The sequence below is a fragment of the Argiope bruennichi genome, chromosome 10, assembly GCF_947563725.1.
Source record: "Argiope bruennichi chromosome 10, qqArgBrue1.1, whole genome shotgun sequence".
NCBI lineage: Eukaryota > Metazoa > Arthropoda > Arachnida > Araneae > Araneidae > Argiope > Argiope bruennichi.
The window spans coordinates 51,438,328-51,460,852 of NC_079160.1; the positions used below are offsets into that span (position 1 = coordinate 51,438,328).

At 28.7% G+C, this 22,525-nt stretch overlaps 1 protein-coding gene across 2 annotated transcripts; it reads left to right on the forward strand.

Moving 5' to 3' along the window:
* The first annotated feature begins 393 nt into the window (after positions 1-393).
* Positions 394-20,365, forward strand: LOC129989292 (phosphorylated adapter RNA export protein-like). 2 transcript variants are annotated; one of them, XM_056097729.1, is made up of 5 exons: positions 394-642; positions 1,708-2,248; positions 14,223-14,314; positions 18,180-18,402; positions 20,089-20,365. In XM_056097729.1, the coding sequence occupies exons 2-5, from the start codon at positions 1,711-1,713 to the stop codon at positions 20,259-20,261; spliced, it is 1,026 nt and encodes a 341-aa protein (XP_055953704.1). In that variant the 5' UTR covers positions 394-642; positions 1,708-1,710; the 3' UTR covers positions 20,262-20,365. The 2 variants fall into 2 exon arrangements, with proteins under 2 accessions (XP_055953704.1, XP_055953703.1); XM_056097728.1 differs by having other exon boundaries at positions 397-638.
* Positions 20,366-22,525: the final 2,160 nt, after the last annotated feature.

Consider the following 22,525-nt stretch of genomic DNA (forward strand, 5'->3'; position numbering starts at 1 on the left):
TTATATTATTTTTGTACGTGCACATTATATATTTTTATCAATGTAGAAGCGCTCTATTTTTAAACATGACACTTTTCATAGTGCAACAAAAATTTTTTGAACTTTTAAACTTATTTTCATATTTCTTCGCGTTCTGAAGTTGAATGGAATCTTAAAATAATTTAAAATTAAGAGTTGAAGCTCAATTTTAATGAAAAGCCATGAAAAAAAGCATTATTCTTTCTTTCTGTGTCTTTCAATGCCATTTATCATATTAAATAAAAAAGTTAGGCATATTAGCCATTATGATATTAGGGCAGTTGGTCTAAACTTTTCTCATTTAAAAACCCGCCCACTTTAGTTTTGCCCATAAAGAACGAAACAGCATTAAGAGTAGCTATCGTCATTGGTTTATAAATGTTTTATGTGATCCCTCATTGGCCAGTACCATTTAACCAAATGTCCAGTTTTTGTTTATCATAATAATGGCGCTGTGATTCTTCTGTTCTTAAAGCATTAAAATTTTTCATAAGTTAAAGATTTGTTCTCTGCGTAGCAGTGTCGACCTCGGTGTTCACCCGCGGGAAGTAAACAGTAGATAGATATCGCTGCGGCTAATTTTTTCTATTTTGTAATTTCTTAATTTTTGAATTCGAAAGGTTGGTTAATTGATAATTTTTTTTATTCTTCTCGACCCTTTTGCTATACTTATTGAAATGTTTATTTTTGTTTTATTGAAAATTTTTATGTTACTTCTTTTCTTGGAAGAAATAAAATGCACTTTTAGATTTCAATGTTTTTTGTTCCCTTCTTGTGTTTTATCTGTCTCTTTAAAGACTGTTTCTTTTAAATTTATGTATCATAACATAGAGCAGTTTGCTATTTTTCGAAGAAAACTTTAAGCAGAAACTTGAAGAATAAAGAGTTCTTTTAAACACAAGTTTTTAGAAAGATGTAAACAAATTTTGTATTCGTTTATTTTTCCCCCTTGAAATATTATGAACAGTTGATCTTCAAGAAATCACATCTGTAAAATTTTGCTTTTACCAAATTCTTTTTCCATTTAAAAGTATAGTGTAAATTTTGTATTTTGGTCTTTATACATACCAGGGTGAAATTTAAAAAAACCCATCTGCTTCCTTAAAACCCAACTGTTACTTTTATTTCCTTTAAAGCAGATTACCAGATTAAAACGAAATCATCTATTATATTTGCAATATTAATTATCTATGTTTTTCATAATCAGTTCTTACACGTGAGTTTATGAATTCAGCTTTTAAACATTAAAAGCAGGAAAATTCAGCTTTTAAACTTTCAAAGTAAATTCATATTGAAGTTTTCATTCTTAAATCCTTGCCAATTGTTCATTATAATACATAATATATTGAATATTTTAATCAAGTGCAGCTATGTTTATTATTTATCATGTTCATATCTTGAAATGATTTTGTAGTGTAATTCTTTAACTGTAATTAATTTTTACCAATGTTCCAAGCAAATATTTTATATATTTCAAGCAGATTTTTTAAAAATCCTTTTATTGTATTTAAATAAATTAATCGGTTTTTGTTTGTTTGGGAATAGGATTATTACTTGCAGTGAAAACTTATCTTGTCATTATTTGAAAGGTTGTTTTGGTTGTTATTTTTAAATCAAGCAGAAGATCTTGTGTTGTGAAATTTTATCTTGTCAATATTTATTTCCTAATTCATGTAATTTTTTTTTTAGAAAATGGCAGCTGCTGCATTTTCTTATCGGTCAAATAAACATTCTGACAGTGAATCGGATGACAGTGATGGAGAATGCACTGTCTGGAAAAGAGCCTCCAGAAAGACTTCTCACACAGAAGAGTTGGAAAAAATTCCAATTGAACAACCTTTAGAGAATTCGGCTCCAGTGCCAATAAGTAATACTAATAACTTAAAGCGTAAAAGGAATAACGTCTGGTGTGACGTTCTCCAAGATCAGATGATATCAGAAACTTTAAACCACTGTGGTATCAAAAACAAGCCAGCTGATTATTTCAACCGAGGTGAAGAAAGCTATGACTATACTCTGAGTTATAAATATCAAAAGAAGGAGGAGGAGGAGGATGCTGATTTGGATGATCAAATGTCTGCAGATGATACATCTGAAACTAGTTCTGTTTATTCAAATAAAAGCTTTAAATCTAAAAAAAATGACAAATTTGTTCATCTTGATAGTGCTGAATTGGCTGCTGCTAGAAAAATAATCAAAGTTCTTTGTGAGCCAAAGCGGCATTTAATATGTAAGTAATGCTGTTTATATTTATTATTATTCTTTATTTTGTATCAGTGCTGCTTTATAATGCTATTAATATATAAAGTAATAAGAATTTTATTAAAATATTTAATAAATATTATGTAAAATAATAAATATATTAATAAAATATTTACGTTGTTTATCAGGCTGAAATAGGTCATTTTAATCAATGACGACTGAAAATAACTGTTCAAGACTCACGCATAATTAAATAGCCCTGAATATAATCTTAATTGGGGACTCTCAGCTTACGATATATGTATATTTAATGATGCATTGCCTTATTTTTATTAGTAAAATTCTTACTTAATAAAAATTTAAATTAAAATAAAATGACATCTGTTGTTATAATTTTATTATTATTTAGATATATATGTAGCATAAATTTGGTAGATTCATGGCTAGAAGGGACATATTTTTTTAATGATCTCCAAGTTATTTTATCACTTGAGGCATAATTTTTACAAGGGGACAAAAACAGTATGTTTTTGCATCAGAGAACAAGCGAAAGTGATGGATTTTTCCCCCCTTTTCAATTTATTACAAGATTTGTGGCATTTTATTACAAGGCTCTGATAGAGATTTCTTTGACATGTGTTAACTTAGGAAAGGGAATTTTTGAAACGATTGCATTGGACCAGAAATTTTAATCCCTTCACTCATGGTGTGGGGGGAGGGGACCTGCCTTGCTTTAGTGCTTGTTGGCAATAATTAAATTTTTTTTTTTAATGTGGTTTGGATTGAGAAAATTTAGAATAAAGTAACACGAACTAATTTAAAATTAAAAATAGGAAATTAATTAGCATATAAATTTCTCTCTCTCTCTCTCTATGTATATATATATGTGTGTATGTTAAGAAATGTCATTACATATGTGGTATTCTACTTAACTTGGCACTCCAGATCTGTCAACACGTCATATTGTTACGAAATTACATTTACAGCTATAGGGTTAGGTAAGGATAAATATGATATGGTTGTAACTTAAAACTAACTCGTGTTTTAAATTAATGAATATAAATAATGAATTATCGACTCATCAAATATAAATCATAATATTTACTAATATGTATTATTATCACAATTTACTTCAATTATTATAGTATATTTAATTATGATGCAGAAGTCTTATTCATGAATAATAGAAATTTTAAATTTTTTATAGCCATTACTATTATGTTAATATAATATCAATATTTGTTCGAGCAAAATATTGTCTCAAAATATTATAGACTATAGCCAGATACTTTTAGACTTTGATAGTTTAGCATGGCACGAGTCACCACTAAGTGAAAAAGTTGAAGCCAGCTGTCACCAAATATTGGCGTCAAATCTGATGCAATAATGTTGGTACTGTGCTAAAAGAAAAACATCTTTTATTCATTGATTACAATTATTGCAGATAAATTTTTATCTGGATTGCAAATTGAAATAATTCTTCATTGCAAAATGATTAAGTTTTTGTGGTACAAAATTTTAAAAGATTGGAAACCTCTGTCCTATTGTATTTTAAAGTAATTGATATTTTTAAATAGAATTTAATTTATTAGCCAATATTTTTTCAATAAAATCCCATGTTGAAAATAAAAACTGCATAACTTCACTTAGTTTTTTATATAATTTTAAGATGCATGAAAACATGTATATCAAGACATTTATAGGTCTTACTACATATTCTACGATGCTTATTTCAGAAAGGTGCGCCTATCACTTTTAGATATTTTTACTCCTCCAAGAAATAAAATACAATGAGTTAAAATAGCACTTTTTTGGAATCTTTTATTATTTAAATTGCTAATTTAGTTATATTTATCTGATATTTGTGTCCATTTTCAGTTTTTATTATGCGTGTTTAATTTTTAACTTTTGTATTTGCCTTATTGTGTTTAATAAAAAGTCAAATATCCTCTTCCATTTTGGCACTTACATTCCATTCTCATTTGGCACTTCCATTTTGATGAAATCAAAATTACTGGTTATGTTTTTAAAAAATGGTGTTTGTTTGTATTTTAATCTGTAAACAAACATAACTGAGCCTATACTATACATTTGATTTATTATTTATGAGTTTTTTTCCTTCAAAAAATAAGAAATAAATTTGGAACAATATATACTTAAATGATGTTATAAATTCTGATATTTGAGATCAGAAAAAAAGTTTTTAAAATGCTTCATTTCAAAGCAAACATAATATAATTTTTTTTCATAATTTATTACTGTATTTTTAAATGCCACCTTCTAATGATCTGCTTATTCAACTATATGCAAATTGTTTTAAAATCAGTAGATGGATGTATATTTTTATGTTACATGAGTGAATATACAAAAAAATTGGTGATTGTATAAATATTAAGGTGGTGACAAGCTGGTTGACTGGAAATATGGTTATATTTAATTTCAAATAAATTGTTCAGTAATAATTTCATATTCCATCAAACTAATTAAAACCATGTTATTTTAATTTTCTTAATTAAGCTCCTTTTGTTTTGTTAATGCGCCTTTCTAATGGAGACCTACTGATAACATCATAGCAATATTAAAAATGAAAATGTCTGTTTCCTCTCTATCTTCTACATTTCACGGTATTATAAGTAACACTTTTATTCATCATGCAGGTATTAACCCTTCAATGGCTGTAGATGTGATTTTACATAAATTAAATCAGCTTTCACACATGCAGAAACGTCTTATTTCGCCCTTTTCGGTTAGTTTGAAGATAGTTTAAAACTGGCTTTTTCCTTCTTTGAATTTTGTCACTGAAAACAGAAAAGACGTCTTTTTTCACTTTTATCCCTCACCACAAATGACTTCTTTGGAAAGGTATTAAGTTGATTTTGTAATGGAGGAAAATCTTTTTTTAAATTAAGTCATGCAAGATTTTATTAGTACTTATTTTCAAAAGTAAAACAAAACCTTTCTGGTGTTCTTATTATAAAAAGATCATTAAACATTATTAAAATATATTGATTGGCATCAAAGCATTAAAAACAACAAAAAGCTTATGCACGCCCCCCCCCCCCAATTTATATTTTTTTCAAATCTACTTTGCATCAAAATTTATCCATAACATAGATACTTGGGTAGAAATTTCATTGCAGGAAATAGAAATGTACATCTGTTAAGATGTCAAGAAGGTTTTGTTACATTTATATTTTGACATAAGAGTGACAAGATTTCCTCTATTCAAAAATTTTTCTTTGTTTTTCAAATATTGAATAAAGTCTTGAAAGAAATTTCGTGTTTCATTAATTAAGAAATAAAGTTTTGTTTCAGATTTAAAATATGTATAAAATATCAATGCATTTCAAAATTGAATTTGTGAAGAAATTCATTTCTAATAAACCTTTAAAGAAAATGTTAATCCCCCCCCATGGTGCCATAATATTTTTATCTTTCCATAATAATTGTTCAATGAGAATATTTTATGAAGAGATACATAGATCTGTTCTTATATGTTTGTTATACAGGGTGTGGAAAAAAACTTGGACAAAGTTATTGCATCGTAGAATAGAAGTTAACTCATTTTTTTTAAAATTTGTATTCATTTATTTTTGTCTACCACTTCAATTGCAAGATATTTTATAATGTATCTTTTATTTTACGTATCGTTTTTTGGCTTTTTTACAATGTCAAGTAAGAGTTCTGCTATTTTAGAGTTGTTTTAGCAAGGAAAACGACAGTGTCAAGTCGTTCGTTTGCTTAATGTGTCTCAGCAAATGGCGTCTGAAGAAATCTGTCGTTTCAAAGAACTTGACAATAATAGTCGGTGTCCAGGAAGTGAACAAAAACGTACGGTGGACACTTTCAATAGCCAAAAGGCCATCAAAAAACGAGTTCAATCAAATCCGAGGGTTTCTCTGAAAAAGGTCGCTTGTGAAATGGAAATAAGTGACCAATCAGAGCTTGGACTAAAGCCTTACAAGTTCCAAAAAGTTCATCTTTTCACTGAAGAAAACAAATTCATGCGGTCCCAAATATGCCAGAAACCTTTGAAACGGGCCGCAAGTCAACGCTGGGAGAGATTCTTTTTCACTTATGAGAAGCTCTTTACCGTTCAACGAGCTCATAAATCCCAGAACAATAGGATCTGGTCTCTAGACACTCCAAGCACCTCGGCTATTATTGAAAATCGCCAAAATCCTAAGTCTATTTTTGTCTGGGACGAAATCTGCGCAAGCGGCAAAGCACCTCAGGTTTTTGTGGATGAGGGCGTTAAAACAAATCAAAAAGTTCATCAGCAGGACATTCTAGAAGCTATTTTACTTCCGTAAGGTAAAGTAGAAGTTTCAACAAGACTCCGCTCCAGCTCATAAGTCCAAAAAGGCATTAGAGTGGTACAAGGCGCATTTTCCGGACATGATATCATCTGGAAAGTGGGCACAAAACTCGCCGGATCTCATTCCCATGGATTACAGTGTATGGTCCATTTTGGAGTCTAGGGCTTGCACTAAACCATACAAAATTTTGGACTCTAAAGCAATAGCTTCGTCGGGAATAGGATAGATTAAAGTTAGAAGATTTGCGGCCCATTGATGAAAGTTTCAATTAGCGTTTGCGCTTCTGCATTGCTGCAAAAGGCGGCCACTTTGAAACCAATTTTTGCATGCTTACTAGAAAACTACCCGTTTTTTGAGCTTTAAACTAGCTTGCAGAGCATCTTAAATTCTTAAAACTAAAATAATACTCCAAGCAATTTAGAATTCCATCGGCTTGTTTATTCTTTCAACTTAACAGTGTATCTTACAAGCGTTGCCAGATTCCAGAAGGTTTACAGTTGATCATTAGCTATTATACAAAAAATAAACGAAATAATATTAATAAAATATGTTTATCAATGAAAAAACTTGCAGAAGAGACTTGCAGTAACAGGAGAGTTGTTTACAAGACTAATTGATTTGCCACATTTTTCTACAGAGACAATCTCTTCATTAAAATGGTGATTCAATTCGGGCCACAAATCCTCACGTAAGAGTAACCATTTGGGTCCTTCCCACCATTTATAACCTAGAAGCTTCAAAGCGGAGTATCCACGAGAGGGCAAATCAGCGGGATTTAATGGTCCCAGAACATGTCTCCAGTCGTCTATATTTGACAGCTGCCGAATTTCATTCACTCGATTGCGGAGAAAAATGCTCAAAGGTTCGTCTCGTCTGATCCATTGTATAGCTGTGGTAGAGTCGGTCCAAAACTGTATTTCAACTCATTTTTACAATATTTAAGACCCTCGGGGGGGGGGCACCTCGAAATGAGGATGAGATGCTTCCGGCATGGTGGTTGGATCTCGCCACCCTGGAGGGTACACTAATAGGTGGGGGATCTGGCTCCTCCCATCGATGACGGGACGTACTTCCTTCGGGGAGGGTTGTACCGTGGCCGGTGGCGGCCCTTAGGACTCAACCACAGTTCCCGACAATTGCTGTTGCGGCGGTCCGGTCATTCAGTTTTATGGTTTAAATCCGTGTGCCTTAGGGCGGGTCGGAGAGTTAGATGGTTGACTTTACAATATTTAAACTCTTTTACAAATTTTGAGAGTCTTGCACCAATGCAGCAGGCGAGCAATTCCAGTCTCGGTATAGTAATAGATTTTGATGGAGCTATTCTAAATTTAGCAGCTTGTAATTGTACAGAGGTTCCATGGACTGATTGACATCGGATGAATATTACTACTGCTGCATATGAAATGTCGCTAGCATCGCAAAATACATGAAAGCTAAAGGAAGAAACATGGCTGCTAAAAATTTTCCTTGGAATTTTCACAAGATGTAACATTTTAATCCATTTAAGAAATTTTTCCTTCATATCCGTTGATACTTCCGAATCCCAGCTTTGTTTCGATCGCCAACTCTCTTGCAATAATATTTTAGGTTGCAAAGAGACTGGACACGTAAAACCAATCGGATCAAAAATTCTATTGGCATAAGATAAAGTCACACGTCTAGTAATTGTATCGGGTGGCATTTCCAGTAAAGAATTATCACAAAAGAGCACGTCTACTGATTTTTCCCACAAAAGTCCTAAAACAGGAGTTGGTTTGGGATCTTTTAATGAAATTGCCTCTTCTGTAAATTCCCAACCTCTAAAGTCAAACTTGGCTTGTGCTATCAGCTTTGTTGAATCTTCAACAAAGTGTTGCAGTTCCTGCTCTGAATCTACAGATGTCACACAATTGTCGACATAAAATGAGTTCTTTAACTTCACAGCAATATCATGGTAAGGAGACAATAAATACTGGCCCTAATGATGGTGGGAGACAGCACTCAACAGAAAGGGACTGCAATTCAGGCCAAAAACTACTCTGGCATACTGATAAACTTTAGTGGCATCTCTGCTCTCATTCTTCCACCACAGAAATTTCAAGTATTTTCTATCTTCTTCAGCAACATATATTTGAAGAAACGCCTTTTTGATGTCTGATACAACACCAAAAGTTTTCTCCCGAAATGTCATAAATACTGAATGTATCGTCTCTATAAAATTTGGCCCTTTCATCAAACAGTTATTCAATGTGAGATTATCTCTTGACTTGCATGAAGCGTCAAAAACTGGGCGCACTTTAGTGGTGGAATCATTTTTAAATGCTCCTCGATGAGGTAGGTAGTGACCAGGACCCTCATCATAAGCTTCTATAATACCTTCTTTCTTCCATTCTTCGAAGACAGCATCATAGCACTCGAATTGATTGCTCTTTAACAACTTCATGCTAGTAGAAACGAACCTTTTCCCAGCAATGTCTCTATTCGTAGGTAGTTCATCTTGACTGTGCATCCAGGGAAGCTTGTCCTCATATCTTCCATCCCCGTCAATTTTTACATTTCTGGAAAAATAATCAAAAGCTTTACTTTCTAAGTCTTTTGAATTATCAGTCTCACATGGGTCCATTATACCTAGAGTTTCTAGTCTCCACAGGTCTGAAATGCCATTTGAATAAAAAGAGATAGAGAGGAATTTTTGTCGAAAACAGCTTTTGGTTTTCCCATTACACTCCAACCCAAAAAGTTTCGACAGCAATCAAACCAGATGACAAGGGACATATATTTCCTGTGAAGAGATTTCCAGCATAGTCAGCTCCTAACAACAACTCTATAGGCATCGAGCTTTTCCCAACATCAGTGAATTAGATACCTTTATTCTGTAGCTCCTTGACCCATGGACCCTTTTGTATGCTAGGGATATAACCACAAATAATATCCTGATCCAAAACTCTTACAAGAATAATTTTTCTTCAAATTGTTCACTGACAGTTCATAACAATTATGTTTCTTCTTGGAACTAGCGCCGTCAAATACTACATGCGTTAAATTTTGGTTTCGTTCTGTGGTTATTTTCATTTGATTTACAGTAGACATCAAAATATATTATCTTTGCGATTCTGTATCGAATAATGCTCTTCCACTTTGCTTCTTCCACCCGTCTCAATTAATACTTAAAGTGTTTGCAAAAGAATTTCCAGTTCACTTTGATTTGATAACACTATATTTCCATCAGTGCTGGGACATTCTGCGGCGTTAGGTTTGGCGTTATTGAACTTTTCAGGACACATAATTGTCCAATCTCTTCGTTGACAAAGCATACATTGAACACTAGATTTACATATTCTAGAAACGTGTCCAACCTTTAAACAGGAAAAGTAGGCATTATTCTTCTTTAAAATATCTTGTTTTTCTTCCAAAGACATTTTTTGTGCTTTGAAACAGTCTTGAGAATTATGGACTTTTCCACAAAATAGACAAGATTTCAAAAATTTTGCTTCATAAACCAAATCATTAGCCGTGGGAACAGGAGTTTCTAATTGTCGATATTTTTTACCCTACCTTCGAGTTTCTGTGGAATTGAAGCTTGATCTTGCCATCAAAATCCTCTCTTCCCCTTCAACTTCCGTTCGGAGAAATAATTGCGACAATTTATCACCATAAGAATTTGTATCATCTACTTTATTTATCAGTGGATTTCGTAGCCATACTCTCAATAAATTTTCAGGAATGCAAGATTCCACTAGCGAGAAAAGCATACCGGCATATTTTTCTGTAGTTACTCCAGTAGACTCTGGCGACCTTAAATATGACTCTAATTTATCATAGAGTTTCATTATATTCAATTTTGAATTCATATTAACAGCATTTTTTACTACCATTGAAAGTAGTTATCTTACATAGTATTCAACAAGAAGTTCTTCGCGGCCAAATCTAGCCTTCAGGCTGTCAACAACTTTAGCATAATTTTTTGCTGTCGGCGAATAACTATCAACTATTTCCGGCGCTCTACTGACTATTATTGTATTCTGTATGAGATATTGAAATTTTACTTCATCGCCAATGTAACGTAGTGAATTCTGCCAAATTGGCTCCAAAAGCTAAGCCAATCTTTAACTTCACCCCCAAACTTAATTAATTCTATTTCGGGAAGTTTTAATTTAGCTTTCTCTACATTAACTGATTCCGGCGCTTCGGATATAGAAGAAAGTTTTTTTAAACATGTTTTTACACGAATCCGTGCAGCATCTAATTTTTCGCGATATTGTTCTATTTTTTTCATACTCTTCGTATTCTTCAGATTTAGCAGCTACTAATGCTTTATATACGCTGTCATCAAATTCTGCCAATTTAGTAGCAACTCTTTCTAAAGAACAAAGTTTTATTTCAGTATCATCATGATTTAGATTTTCTTCATTCAACGCCGTTATTACTGCATTATAACGTTTCGTAAAATTCGTCCTGACTGGACCACGTCTTTTCATCAGATCTTCTATAATCGAAACCGAAAGCAACGGAAAACGAAAGCTTAATTTACTGACCTTTTTCATCCATCACGTCCGGGTCACCACAATTTTGCATGCTTTCTAGAAAACTACCCGTTTTCTTAAGCTTCAAACTATAGCTTGCAGAGTATCTTAAATTCTTAAAACTAAAATAATGCTCCAAGCAACTTAGAATTCCATCGGCTTGTTTATTCTTTGAACTTAGCAGCGTATCTTACAAGCATTGCCAGATTCCAGAAGGTTTACAATTGATCATCAACTATTTTACAAAAAATAAACGAAATAATATTAACAAAATATGTTTATCAAAGAAAAAATCGTTTGCTTTTACTTTTTAATAATATTTTAACAAAATAAAAATAGTAGCAGTTATAAAATGTCTGAAAAGGAATCGTCTGCTAAATGTCTATTAACAGATTTAGATTATGATATTTACCGAACACCAATTGTATTTATTAGAAAAGGTCTATTATTATTTGTCAAATTTTTTAATTAATTTATTTTTAATAAAGTTATACTAAAAATGGTTTTTCTGCCGCTCCCTGTAGAACAACATTTATATTTATTTCATTTTATTTTTTATTGCATAATTTATATTAATGCTTGTGGCACTCTTATTTTTCCTTAAACACAGAGGAGACAACAATTTTAAAAAAATCAAAAAAGGGTCTATTTTTAGGAAAATAGGGATTATAATTATTCCTCAAATAATTATTTGTAAGTGTTAGCAAAGCAACGGATTAATCATAATTACAATAGAATAAATAGCAATTGATTAATTTTTTGCATAGTTTTGAATGAAATAAGGCAAAGTAAAAAGGTAAATGGCTTTACACAATGTACTGCTTGCTAGCATCGCTTAGTAATTTTTTGCAAGCATGTAAACCCTCCCCCCCCTTTTTTTTACGTATTACAAAAAGTTAGCAGGGACTAGATGAATTCATGATGTAAATGATTGATTTGTGAAGAATTCTTGATGATGTTTTAGATTGGCATCTTTTCTGTGAATTGCAAGAAACAAAAATCAGTGAAAATGATTTTTATAGGACAATTGAATCTCAAGCTGCCAAATTTGTCTTGCAGTTACTACTTGCACTATAGATGTTCAATAAGAAAATGTTTTTCAAAACTTAAATTTTTTATTCAATAAAATTTATGGAAATTTTAATCAATCGAAAATATTTCTCTTTTATTTTTCAATATGATGATATTAATCGAACCGAAAAAGATGTAAAAGTTTAATAGAAAATATTAAACCTTATAAAGTCAAATAGTTTACAAAGTTATCTGAAAAATGTTACAGTAAATTTTAATGCGTCTGCAGTGACCTATTTTTAGTAATTTATTAACTGTCACATTATTTAAAATAATTAAATGTAGAAATTTCATTAACATTGAATAATTTTATACGTAGTTTCGTTCTTTTATTGTTATGTTAAGGATATTTTTAGAATATTTCCAAATTTTGCATATTTCCTAATATATAGATAGGTTTGAAAAAATTAAATGCTCAATGAAAGTTTTGAACAAAATTTGTTGAAATGTATCTATAGTGGAGCAAACTGATAGCAATCATGCATTTGTAAGAACGCTCTTGTAAAAAATGTATTTTTATTTTATGTATTGAATTCTATTGTATATATTTCATCAATAATCCTTCCATTAATGTAATGTTGAATACCTTATGAGGTGGGAGGATGGATGCAGAACACATGGTGTTTTTCTTTGATAAAGGAATGTTAATTTATGTCTTTGTTAGTGATTACAATGAAACAGAGAATTACTGTAATAGTTGAGTGAACATATTGTTACAAATCTGTAATGTTGCTTTCAAACATGATTAATTCAATCACTGGAAAGATCGTATTACAATCAGCTCTGTTGCATGCTGATCGAGTGCCGCGGCGGTAATCCCAGAGCTTGGCGACAAAATAGATAATACTGGAAACTCTCAAAATTTTAGCGATTTAGCCAATAGGAACCGAGATATGCCTGATTGTTTCAGAACCTTTTTGTCCGCCTCCGGGAACTATAAAAGGGCGGCAGTCTCAAGCCGAAGTCAGTCGTGAAACGAGTCGTCGAGAAAATAGCAAAGCAATGGCGGAATAGTTGGATCAGTCCAGAGAAGAACAAGCGCTGTGTGGAGCTTCAATTGATTAGTGAACTGAGCTGCGTGGCGAGTCCTGGTGTTTATTGTGGATTCAACATCGTCGTGTGTGGACTAGCCAGTCGTGTAGTAGTGAGTCGGCAGTTGGATACAGCTAAAGCGAGGAGACAGTGGAGAAGTAGAGCAGGTTTGACTTGTTAATTGCAACAAAATGGTCCAGAAAAAATTTATTTTGACAGGACCTATTGAATAAAGTAGAAATTTGCTATTATGGATCAAATATGAAATTAGAAAAGGCATTACTGCTTTCTATGAAAAGTTTAAGAAAGACTGTTTGTGTTAATATTTCTTTATATAAGTTTTTTATTTTTAAATATTTAATTATTGATGGTCCAATTGTTAAATTAGTCTCTCCATTGAAATAATAATGATACCAATAAATAATCGTTGTTAATTATTAATTAATCCCAAACTGTTCTTACTGTAAACTTAGCATTCCCATGTATTACTATTATTAATTGCAGATTTTTTTTTTCATTATAAAAATTCAAAAAAAAATGTATCCCTATCTATTTTTTATGTGGTAACTAAATTGTTACGTTAGTCACAAAGCTAAATATTTAATTTGTTTACATTATCATTTAAACTGAAATTAATTTATTTTTTATTGAGCATTTGGGAATGTGTTTTATCCTTACAATTTCGTATCTTGTCAGAAGATTTATAGACATATTCTCTAAGCTACAAGGGTTATAAACAGATTCATATCGTACGTTTAGAAAAAGGAAGATTATGAATTGTTTTTGCGAAGTTTCTAATATTTATAAGTCTGAATCTAAAAGTGAAAGGTTAAAAAAATTAGTCCATATGATTTTATGTAATATCCCCCACCTCCCCAAAAGAGCCACAGCCATAATTATTGATAACTTGTACATATTTCGATTTGATTTGGTTATATAGAATTAAAAAATGGTTTATAATATATACCCAAAGTGTCATAATCATTCCAGTAATTTTTCTGATGATCCAATTGATTTTTTAGAACAATATATATAATTAATATACATTTATAGAGATATAATTTATTTTTTATTGTAGATCGGGTTGTTAAATATTTAGGTGTAGAAAAAGCTATAGAACTTATGAAAATGACTGAAGACATAGAAGAAAATGGTGGTATGATGATAAATGTAAGTATATTTATGGATTTCTATTATATGCAAATTAGAGGCTTTACATTTGAACATGCTTATATTAAAAAAAATGTATACACTGTAAATCTTATTGTAGAGCAGATTAATAGTAAGTAATCAGATTATGCGAGTTTTCAGCTGATTAACTGTAATAATTGTAAATGGCATGAATTTCTCTCTTAAAATAGAGGTTTTTATAGGGAGGGCATGAAAATTTTTGCTATTTTCAAGTAATTAAAAGATATGGTATTTCTAAAGTTTGAACTTATGTAACTTTATCTTATCTTACTTCTCTCTTTAATACAAACAACATGAAAATGAATCACAAATATACTGTTAGAGAGGAATAAGAGTTTAAAAACTATTTACATATTGAATGGAAAGTTTCAAAGATTAATTACATAAAAGAACTTGCTGAATAAAGGAGAAAATATATAATAATGCAATATTTTCATCAGATAAAATTAAAGTTGTTAAAGTTCTGTTGTATGAGGGTTTTTTTTTAATTGAAGACATATTTTAATATTAAAAATGGATGGATTAATAAACTGTTCAACTGTAACTTTTGCGCTTATTAAAACTAATTTTTTAAACAAAATTTTAAGCATTACATTATTTTTTTTAAGTAGTAAGAGCTGAATGTGTCTTCTTCTACAATACAAATATTAATTTTTATTAAATCTATTTGTATTATCCAAACTAAATTATGAAACAATAGTAATAGTAGTATAAAACAATTGAACAAAAGAAATAATTTTGATCAATTAACTGAAGTGTATTTTATGTGAAATATTGAATTTTGAAAATGTATTTTTATTAATTTAGGCAAATAAAAGTATTTAATTTATGGTCATTTTTATCTTGAATTTAATACCACTATATAAAAATTCTGGACAATTTATTCAAATAAAAAAATTATTTTATTGAATGCTGTTTAATCATGCTAACCTTGATACCTTGAATATGCATGGTTTAGTTTATTTCAAATAATGAAGTTCGGTCAGTAGAATTGTCTTTTTACATTTTATTTATTTAAATTTGCAGTCATTACAAATTATTATTAGCTTTTAATTATTATTTTTTAAATATTTTTTTCAGATTTCTGAATGTTATTTAGGTGGGCAAAATAAATTTTCTCATAAAATTTCATCCATATTGTTTTATATGAATATTTTCAGAAGTTTTGAAAATATTGCCATATTCCCAATTATATTCATTGATGACACAAACAAGATTTTAAAATAATTTATTTAAGAAAATTATACATGATAATTTGAGATAACCTCTGAAGTCATTGTTATTTATATACTAGTCATATACTCGCTGTTTTGGGAATGAAATTTTTATCTTTTTTTTTCTTTCATTTCTAATGAAAAATGATTTAAAAAATCCACTGCAAAAGCTTTATTAAAATCCTGTTCATATTTCAGTATTAGTATGCAAAATTTGAAGAATTTATAATATAACAAATAATTATATGCAAAGTAATTTTGTTACTTTATCAAATTAGTTGTTAAAATCTGCACCTTTGTATGTGAGACAATAAAAATTTATTTAGTATTAGTACTCAACTGAACCATTATTTATGTAATACTGGCCTTTTTTAAACAACTTATTGCTTTAACACACAAAAGGAATTGATTTATATAAAACATTAAACTTTGTTCTGTCTTCTTTTATCAATTCTATTTGCATAAAAGAAAAAAAATAGAGCATATATAATTTTATATTGTACTGTTTACAAGATATTATTTTCAACTCTTAAGAAGTCAGGGCCACAACTGTTTCTTCTCATCATTTAGATTATCTTTGTAAATATTGATTGATATCAATAATTTTATGTTTGTTCTTTCCTTTTGTCCTTTGCAATTATTAAACTTTATTGCAAAAACAAAACAAATTGGGAACTAAAGACATTGATAGTTGAATGGCATATCCCTTAAAATAAAGTAATTGTGAAAAGTTTAAATGCTATTTCATTTACTAATTATACTATTCTTTTACTGTTATTTATAAGGTATTTAGGTGAATTATTTTTCATATTAGTTTTGGTGATGATTTTTTTCTTTTTTTGAAATTTCTGGAGAGATATTTTGCATTAATTTTTTTAAGTTGGTTATTATACACACATACACACACAAAAAAAATGATAAATAATGATTAATAAGGGGTGAGGGGGTATCAAAATTCTAAATGCTACACAATAGAAAGGATGTCAAAAAATTGTGATCAGGAAATGTAAAACTGAAAAGGTTTGTGTATTGACATGCCATATTTTTTTAAAACTTGAAAGTGTTACAACTAATCTTATAACAATCTGATGGAAACTGACAAACTTAAAGAGAAATAAAATCTAATTCAATAAACTTGCTATTGTCTTACTTACACCTTGCTCTTACTTCTTGAGAAAGAAATAAAAATTCAAAATATATTTTTATTCTTAATTTATTTTCGGCCTCCAAGCAAAGCAAATAATAATCATGTAAATAAAAAGACAAAATACTTTCAATTTTTCAAAAACCTGTTGGCAACAAAATTAAATAAATGAATTATAAAAGTTTTTTTTATTATAAGTATAACTGCTCCAAGCTCGCACTAAAAGACAATCATTAAAAAGGCTCATAATATGCTAACTAGGCTCATTATAAGTCTTAAAATGCTAAAATATTAAACAATAAAAATTTAATTACACAATAAAAGGAATTGTCACAAATTTAGAAGATAGGGTTTTTGATGTATATTAATATCTTATTTTGTTATCTAAGTTTCTTTTCCTTGATTTTATTTTATGTAATGCAAGTGAAATAAAATTTCTAGATTTCAGCTTTAACATTGGCAAAAGCATACAAAAGATAAATGTACCTAATGATTTTTTTTCTTTTTCTTTAGACAAAAAATAAAAATTGTTTGAAAACTCAAAGGATATTTCTGCGAAAATGGAACTGGTGTCATTGTTTATTTTATTCTTTTAATATTAAAAGGTGTAAAAATAACTTTTTTGTAGTGATGTCTCCATAGTTAGTTAATATGAAAACACTATTGGATTGGCTTAGAAAATTTTTAATAGTATACTTAGTCCTTTTAAGTGCTAAAGAGCAGAAGTGTGAAATTTTGTAATGGAATTGTATAATTTTTTAAACAGACAAACATTTAGTTTTATTTTTAATGAAAATGAGAAGGCATGTTGCACCAAACAGTTTTAATGTCTTTTTTAAAGCTAATATTTTTAATAATATATAGATAATTTTTAAAGAATGATATAAAACTTAGAATGCTACAATACTCTGAATGGAATTTATTTACATATGTTTACAAAATGAATATGAAGATAACTATTAAAATTAGTAAATTTCAATTTTTATCAACCATTAAAACAAGTCATCAATTTTTTTAATTAGTTTTTAAGTAATAAGAAACATCAAGATTATTTTCATATAATTTTTTCAGTTTCAATAAAATAAAATCTTATTTTTGCTTTTGAAAAAATTCTCTTTATTAAATAAATCCAGTACAATTGTGCTGTTTGATAGCACAATATTTCACTTATACTAAGCAAACATAATTTGTAACTAATAAGAAAATTAACTGCCAATTTAGATTAGAATATTTCTTTTGCTTCGCTGTATTTATTTTTAAAAACTGCCTTTTCATTTATCTTATATTGATTGAAAATATGCTTCTATTAAATTAAAAATGCATGTATAAATATGTATATGCAAGCAGCATGATTTATTAAAAATGTCCATCAATCTAAATAGGTAATGAATAATCTTGATCTTTTTGAATAAATTTTGTCTTAGTTATTATCTTATAAAATGTTTCATGCATTTTCTTATTTCCCATATTTTTGTTTATTTTGTAGAACAATCAACGTCGTAGAACACCAGGTGGTGTTTTTTTTCAACTATTAAAAGCTGACAAACATATTGAAAAATCTGCAATTGATAAGATATTTGAAGGTGAAATGACTAGCTTTGATCGGAAAAAATATTTTGAGGAGAAACGAAAAATGAAAAAGAAACTTGAGAAAGAAAGAAAATTAAAAAAGAAAGCAGAGAAGGCACGTCTTCAGAAATTTGCTGAAGGTGAGCTTAAATAAATTTTTTTATTTCATTATTTGCTCAGAATTCTCATTGTATTATAATGAAAGAGGAGATGTTTTTCAGACAGTAATAATGAAATTAGATGAAATTCCATTACTTTTTTGCTCTACATGATGTGAAAAATAAATGTTTTTAAAATTGATGAATCTAAGCTGTACACTGGTATATAATTTGAGATGTTTAAAATAAAAACCAAACTTTGTTCATTATTTTCATCTTAATATGTAAAACAAGACTACGTTTGGAGAATTATTAAATTGGTTACTATTTAATTATTACAATTCTGTAAGAAATTTATAAGCAGGATAAAGGTTTTAAACCCCTTGTTAGGCATTTCTCGGGTACTATTCCAGATGGTAGATCATTTTGGCATCGGATAATTTTGATAGTTATATAAGAAATAAAATAATTTCCTGCAAGTAATTAATCTTTTAAATATTTAGAAAACAAGTTTAATATTTGCATCAAGCTAATTAAATTTTGTATTTATTCTTTTTACATCATAAATTGCAAACACACATATTTAAAATAATAGTTAAATGAATTTCCTTTTCCTTATTTCATATCAGTATATAATTTTATTTTTCTGATTACAGAATACTAAAATGAGTCCTTACATTAATTCTTAATCTTGAACACAGAATTATGACCAACTAATTATTCTTATATTAAATGTTTATAAAAAGCAAAAAAAAAAAAAAAAACCATGTAAATGCAGGTTTGTCTATATTTCACTACTTAAAAGTTTAATATTATTAAAAAAATTTAGAAAAGTATTATTTCTTATAATTATATTAGAACTGAATCTTATCTTTGTTTCATTAAATTTATCGTTACTAAAATTTGGAAAGTTTTAATATACACAAATTTTCAAAAACTGTGATTTAAAATACTGAGCTTAAGAATTGATTTATTTTACTCACTAATTCATTTTATAATTATGGTTCAGTAATATTTAAGTTATCAAAATACCTAGAAGAAAACAATGATTGCTTAGTTTCCTTTAATAACTATTGTAAAAATTAAATAAAGGGCATTGCAAAGGATCCTTTGAAAGAATTCGAAAATAAAGTTTTTCTGAAGTTACTATCTCACATTAATTGTTTAATGAGTGCCCTTTAAAACTACTTGCTATGCAAAAAAGGGCAGATAGAAGGGGGGATAAAACAAAATCAAATATTATATGATATTCATTTAATATTTGAAATTAAGAAGCTTTTTTGATTTTTAATTATTTTCCTAAGTTTTATCGTAATTTAGCCCACGTTAACTTCACTCTAAAATGTTTTCTTATTTTGTGATACATTTCCCACTTTTTTTTTATTTAATTATTTTTAACAAGTGCTTAACAAAATTGCTGACTGCATCTTTTCCAAACCAGGAACAAAGGATAAAAATCCTTAATGCTTACAACATTCTCTTAAAGATTTCCTTTCCTAAGTCTACATGTGGCAAATAAATCCCTGTTAGAATATCATAGTAAAATCACTTAAAGGAAAATTTTCTGCTTTGCTCTTGTTTCAGGATATATAATGACATATCTCTTATTGCTTTTTCTCTGTACAAATCATATCCCCAGGAAATATATCAAAGTTAAAATTCCAAAACTTTCATATTTTTGTCCACACACTGTTAAAATATGTTTACATGTATATATTTATTTAACAGATATGGAATTATCACAGCCACCTAAGAACCAAGAAGAATCACGGATGGAGGAAGAGTCAATGCCAATGGAAGAACCGCTAGAAGAGCATAATACCAACAGTGATACACATACTCCTAATGAAACAGTTACTAAAACATCAGATTTAGAAGATGGAGAACTTGAGGATGAATAACTTTCTCAATCTTTCTTCAGTTTCATTTTGTACATTGTAAAGTGGAATCACATGTATATATTTGATTCATAAAACATTTCCTTACTGCTGTTTGCTTCAATCAATTATAGTTTCTTTTTTAGATATATAAGAAAAATTCTAGGTAATTTGTTAAAGGTCTAATAATATGAAAAATTCCCAGATAATGCATATGTTAAGCATTATTATCATAGCTGTTACCAAATATTATGTAAAATCGGCTAGTACTATATTGTAATATGATGAGAAATTGACAAAATGAAAACATGAATTTGAAAATTTTGGTTAATGTATTTTTATTTCTTTGGCTGTTGTCATTAACATTTTGGTATAGACATTGTTAATTTTTGAAGTGATTGTTAATTATTTCACCAAAACTCATTTTGTTTAATTGCTATTGTGTAATATTTTAGAAATTTTACTTTTTGCTGATTATTTTGGATTTTCATTAATACATTCTTTAAGTTCTCTAGACAATTTACTAATCTTGGTTGCTTTGTCTTAAGCATTAATAATATTGTATTTTGAGTGCTAACGAACTAACTTTTAATTAATTATCTTAAAGCCTTTTTATAGAAATGTACTTTATTATAGACATTGATAATTTTTGAAGTGATTGTTAATTATTTCACCAAAACTCATTTTGTTTAATTGCTATTGTGTAATATTTTAGAAATTTTGCTTTTTGCTGATTATTTTGGATTTTCATTAATACATTCTTTAAGTTCTCTAGACAATTTACTAATCTTGGTTGCTTTGTCTTAAGCATTAATAATATTGTATTTTGAGTGCTAACGAACTAACTTTTAATTAATTATCTTAAAGCCTTTTTATAGAAATGTACTTTATATTTAATAATTGTATAAGTTTAAATAATTAATAATCAGTTCTATAGATCAAATTAGGTAATTGGCTGCATGAAAAATTAAAATTACTTATATTTTTGATTTAAAAAGTATTTATTTAATATAGCACAATCAATAATAAGACTAATATTTTTATGATTAATGATTCAATTGTTTTAGCATAAATATTGAAAAATTGCATGAATTAACTGTGTGGGGACAACATAGCTATAGCATTTAGATTTATTTCATGAAATGAAAAATCTTGCTAATATGTGTCATTTATTAAATTATTTTACAAGATTACTTGAAATAAAAATTTTGAAAAGAAAAGCTTCAAGTAGAAGTAAAACTTGATATTCTGCCATCAGGGTTTTTCAGAAATAAATTTAAAAGTGTTAAAATTATAATAAATTGATGGAAAATATCAATCCAATGACCATTAACAGAAAATAATTACCTTAGTCATTAATTATCAAAGTATAATGCAGAATTTAAAAAATCAATTGAGGCAAAGTTTTGGATATATTTCTGGATTAAAGCAAAAAACACATTTTTATTATTTAAAGCATTAAAGTTAATTTCTAAATACTTAAGTGTATGTCAGATAAAATTAATAAGATTACTCGCAAGCATTAGCTTCATTTTTACATTTTAGTATGTTATAAAATAAAAGTGATCCACTCAACTTTTTTAAATAGCCCCACTTCAAAACTGCTCTAGATAATTATTATCTTTGAATTATTTTCAGTGTCAATGAATATTTATCTCACAATATACAGGTGTCTCAAAAACCTTGACTGTGGCATTTATTTCTTAAATATTGATTGTAAACATATATGTAAATTACAAAGTTGCATAAAAAAAGGTGCAAAATGTTATGAAATGAATTAAAATGTAACTTTAAAAAATACAAAATTTAAATTTTTATATGGACCCCGTACAAAAAATTTCCAGTGAGTAAAATGTGTCCCATCCTCTAATAAGGTCATGAAAATTCTCAAAGTTGGAGAAGGATCAATCACAAATTAAAATGTAAATGTTTACAGCAGGAATGCATCATAAGAAAATTAAATATGCTTCATATCTTTAGTTTTAAATACAAATTTTAAAATGTATGCTTCCTGAAAAATACTTTAAAATTTTATATCATGAATTACAAAATATAACTTAAAAACAGCACAGTCAGTGAACTTGTAAAAAATCTTATGTAATCTTTCCTTTAAGTTATTATTTCTACACATTTTTAATACTTTTCAACCAATAAATAGCAAAATTATTATTTATTTAATCAATCATTTTCTTTGTTAATTTGTGTATGACCTTTAAAACACGAACATCCGACGTGATTTTTTTTCCTTTTCGAGAACTCATATCCAGGCATCGAAAAATGATTTAAGT

Bases quoted from the DNA above. Each gene is read 5' to 3' on its own strand.
- LOC129989292 (XM_056097729.1), top strand. From the start codon at position 1,711: ATGGCAGCTGCTGCATTTTCTTATCGGTCAAATAAACATTCTGACAGT. The intron at 14,315-18,179 runs GTAAGTATATTT...TTTATTTTGTAG, and splicing joins ATGGTGGTATGATGATAAAT to AACAATCAACGTCGTAGAAC. The intron at 18,403-20,088 runs GTGAGCTTAAAT...TTTATTTAACAG, and splicing joins TCTTCAGAAATTTGCTGAAG to ATATGGAATTATCACAGCCA.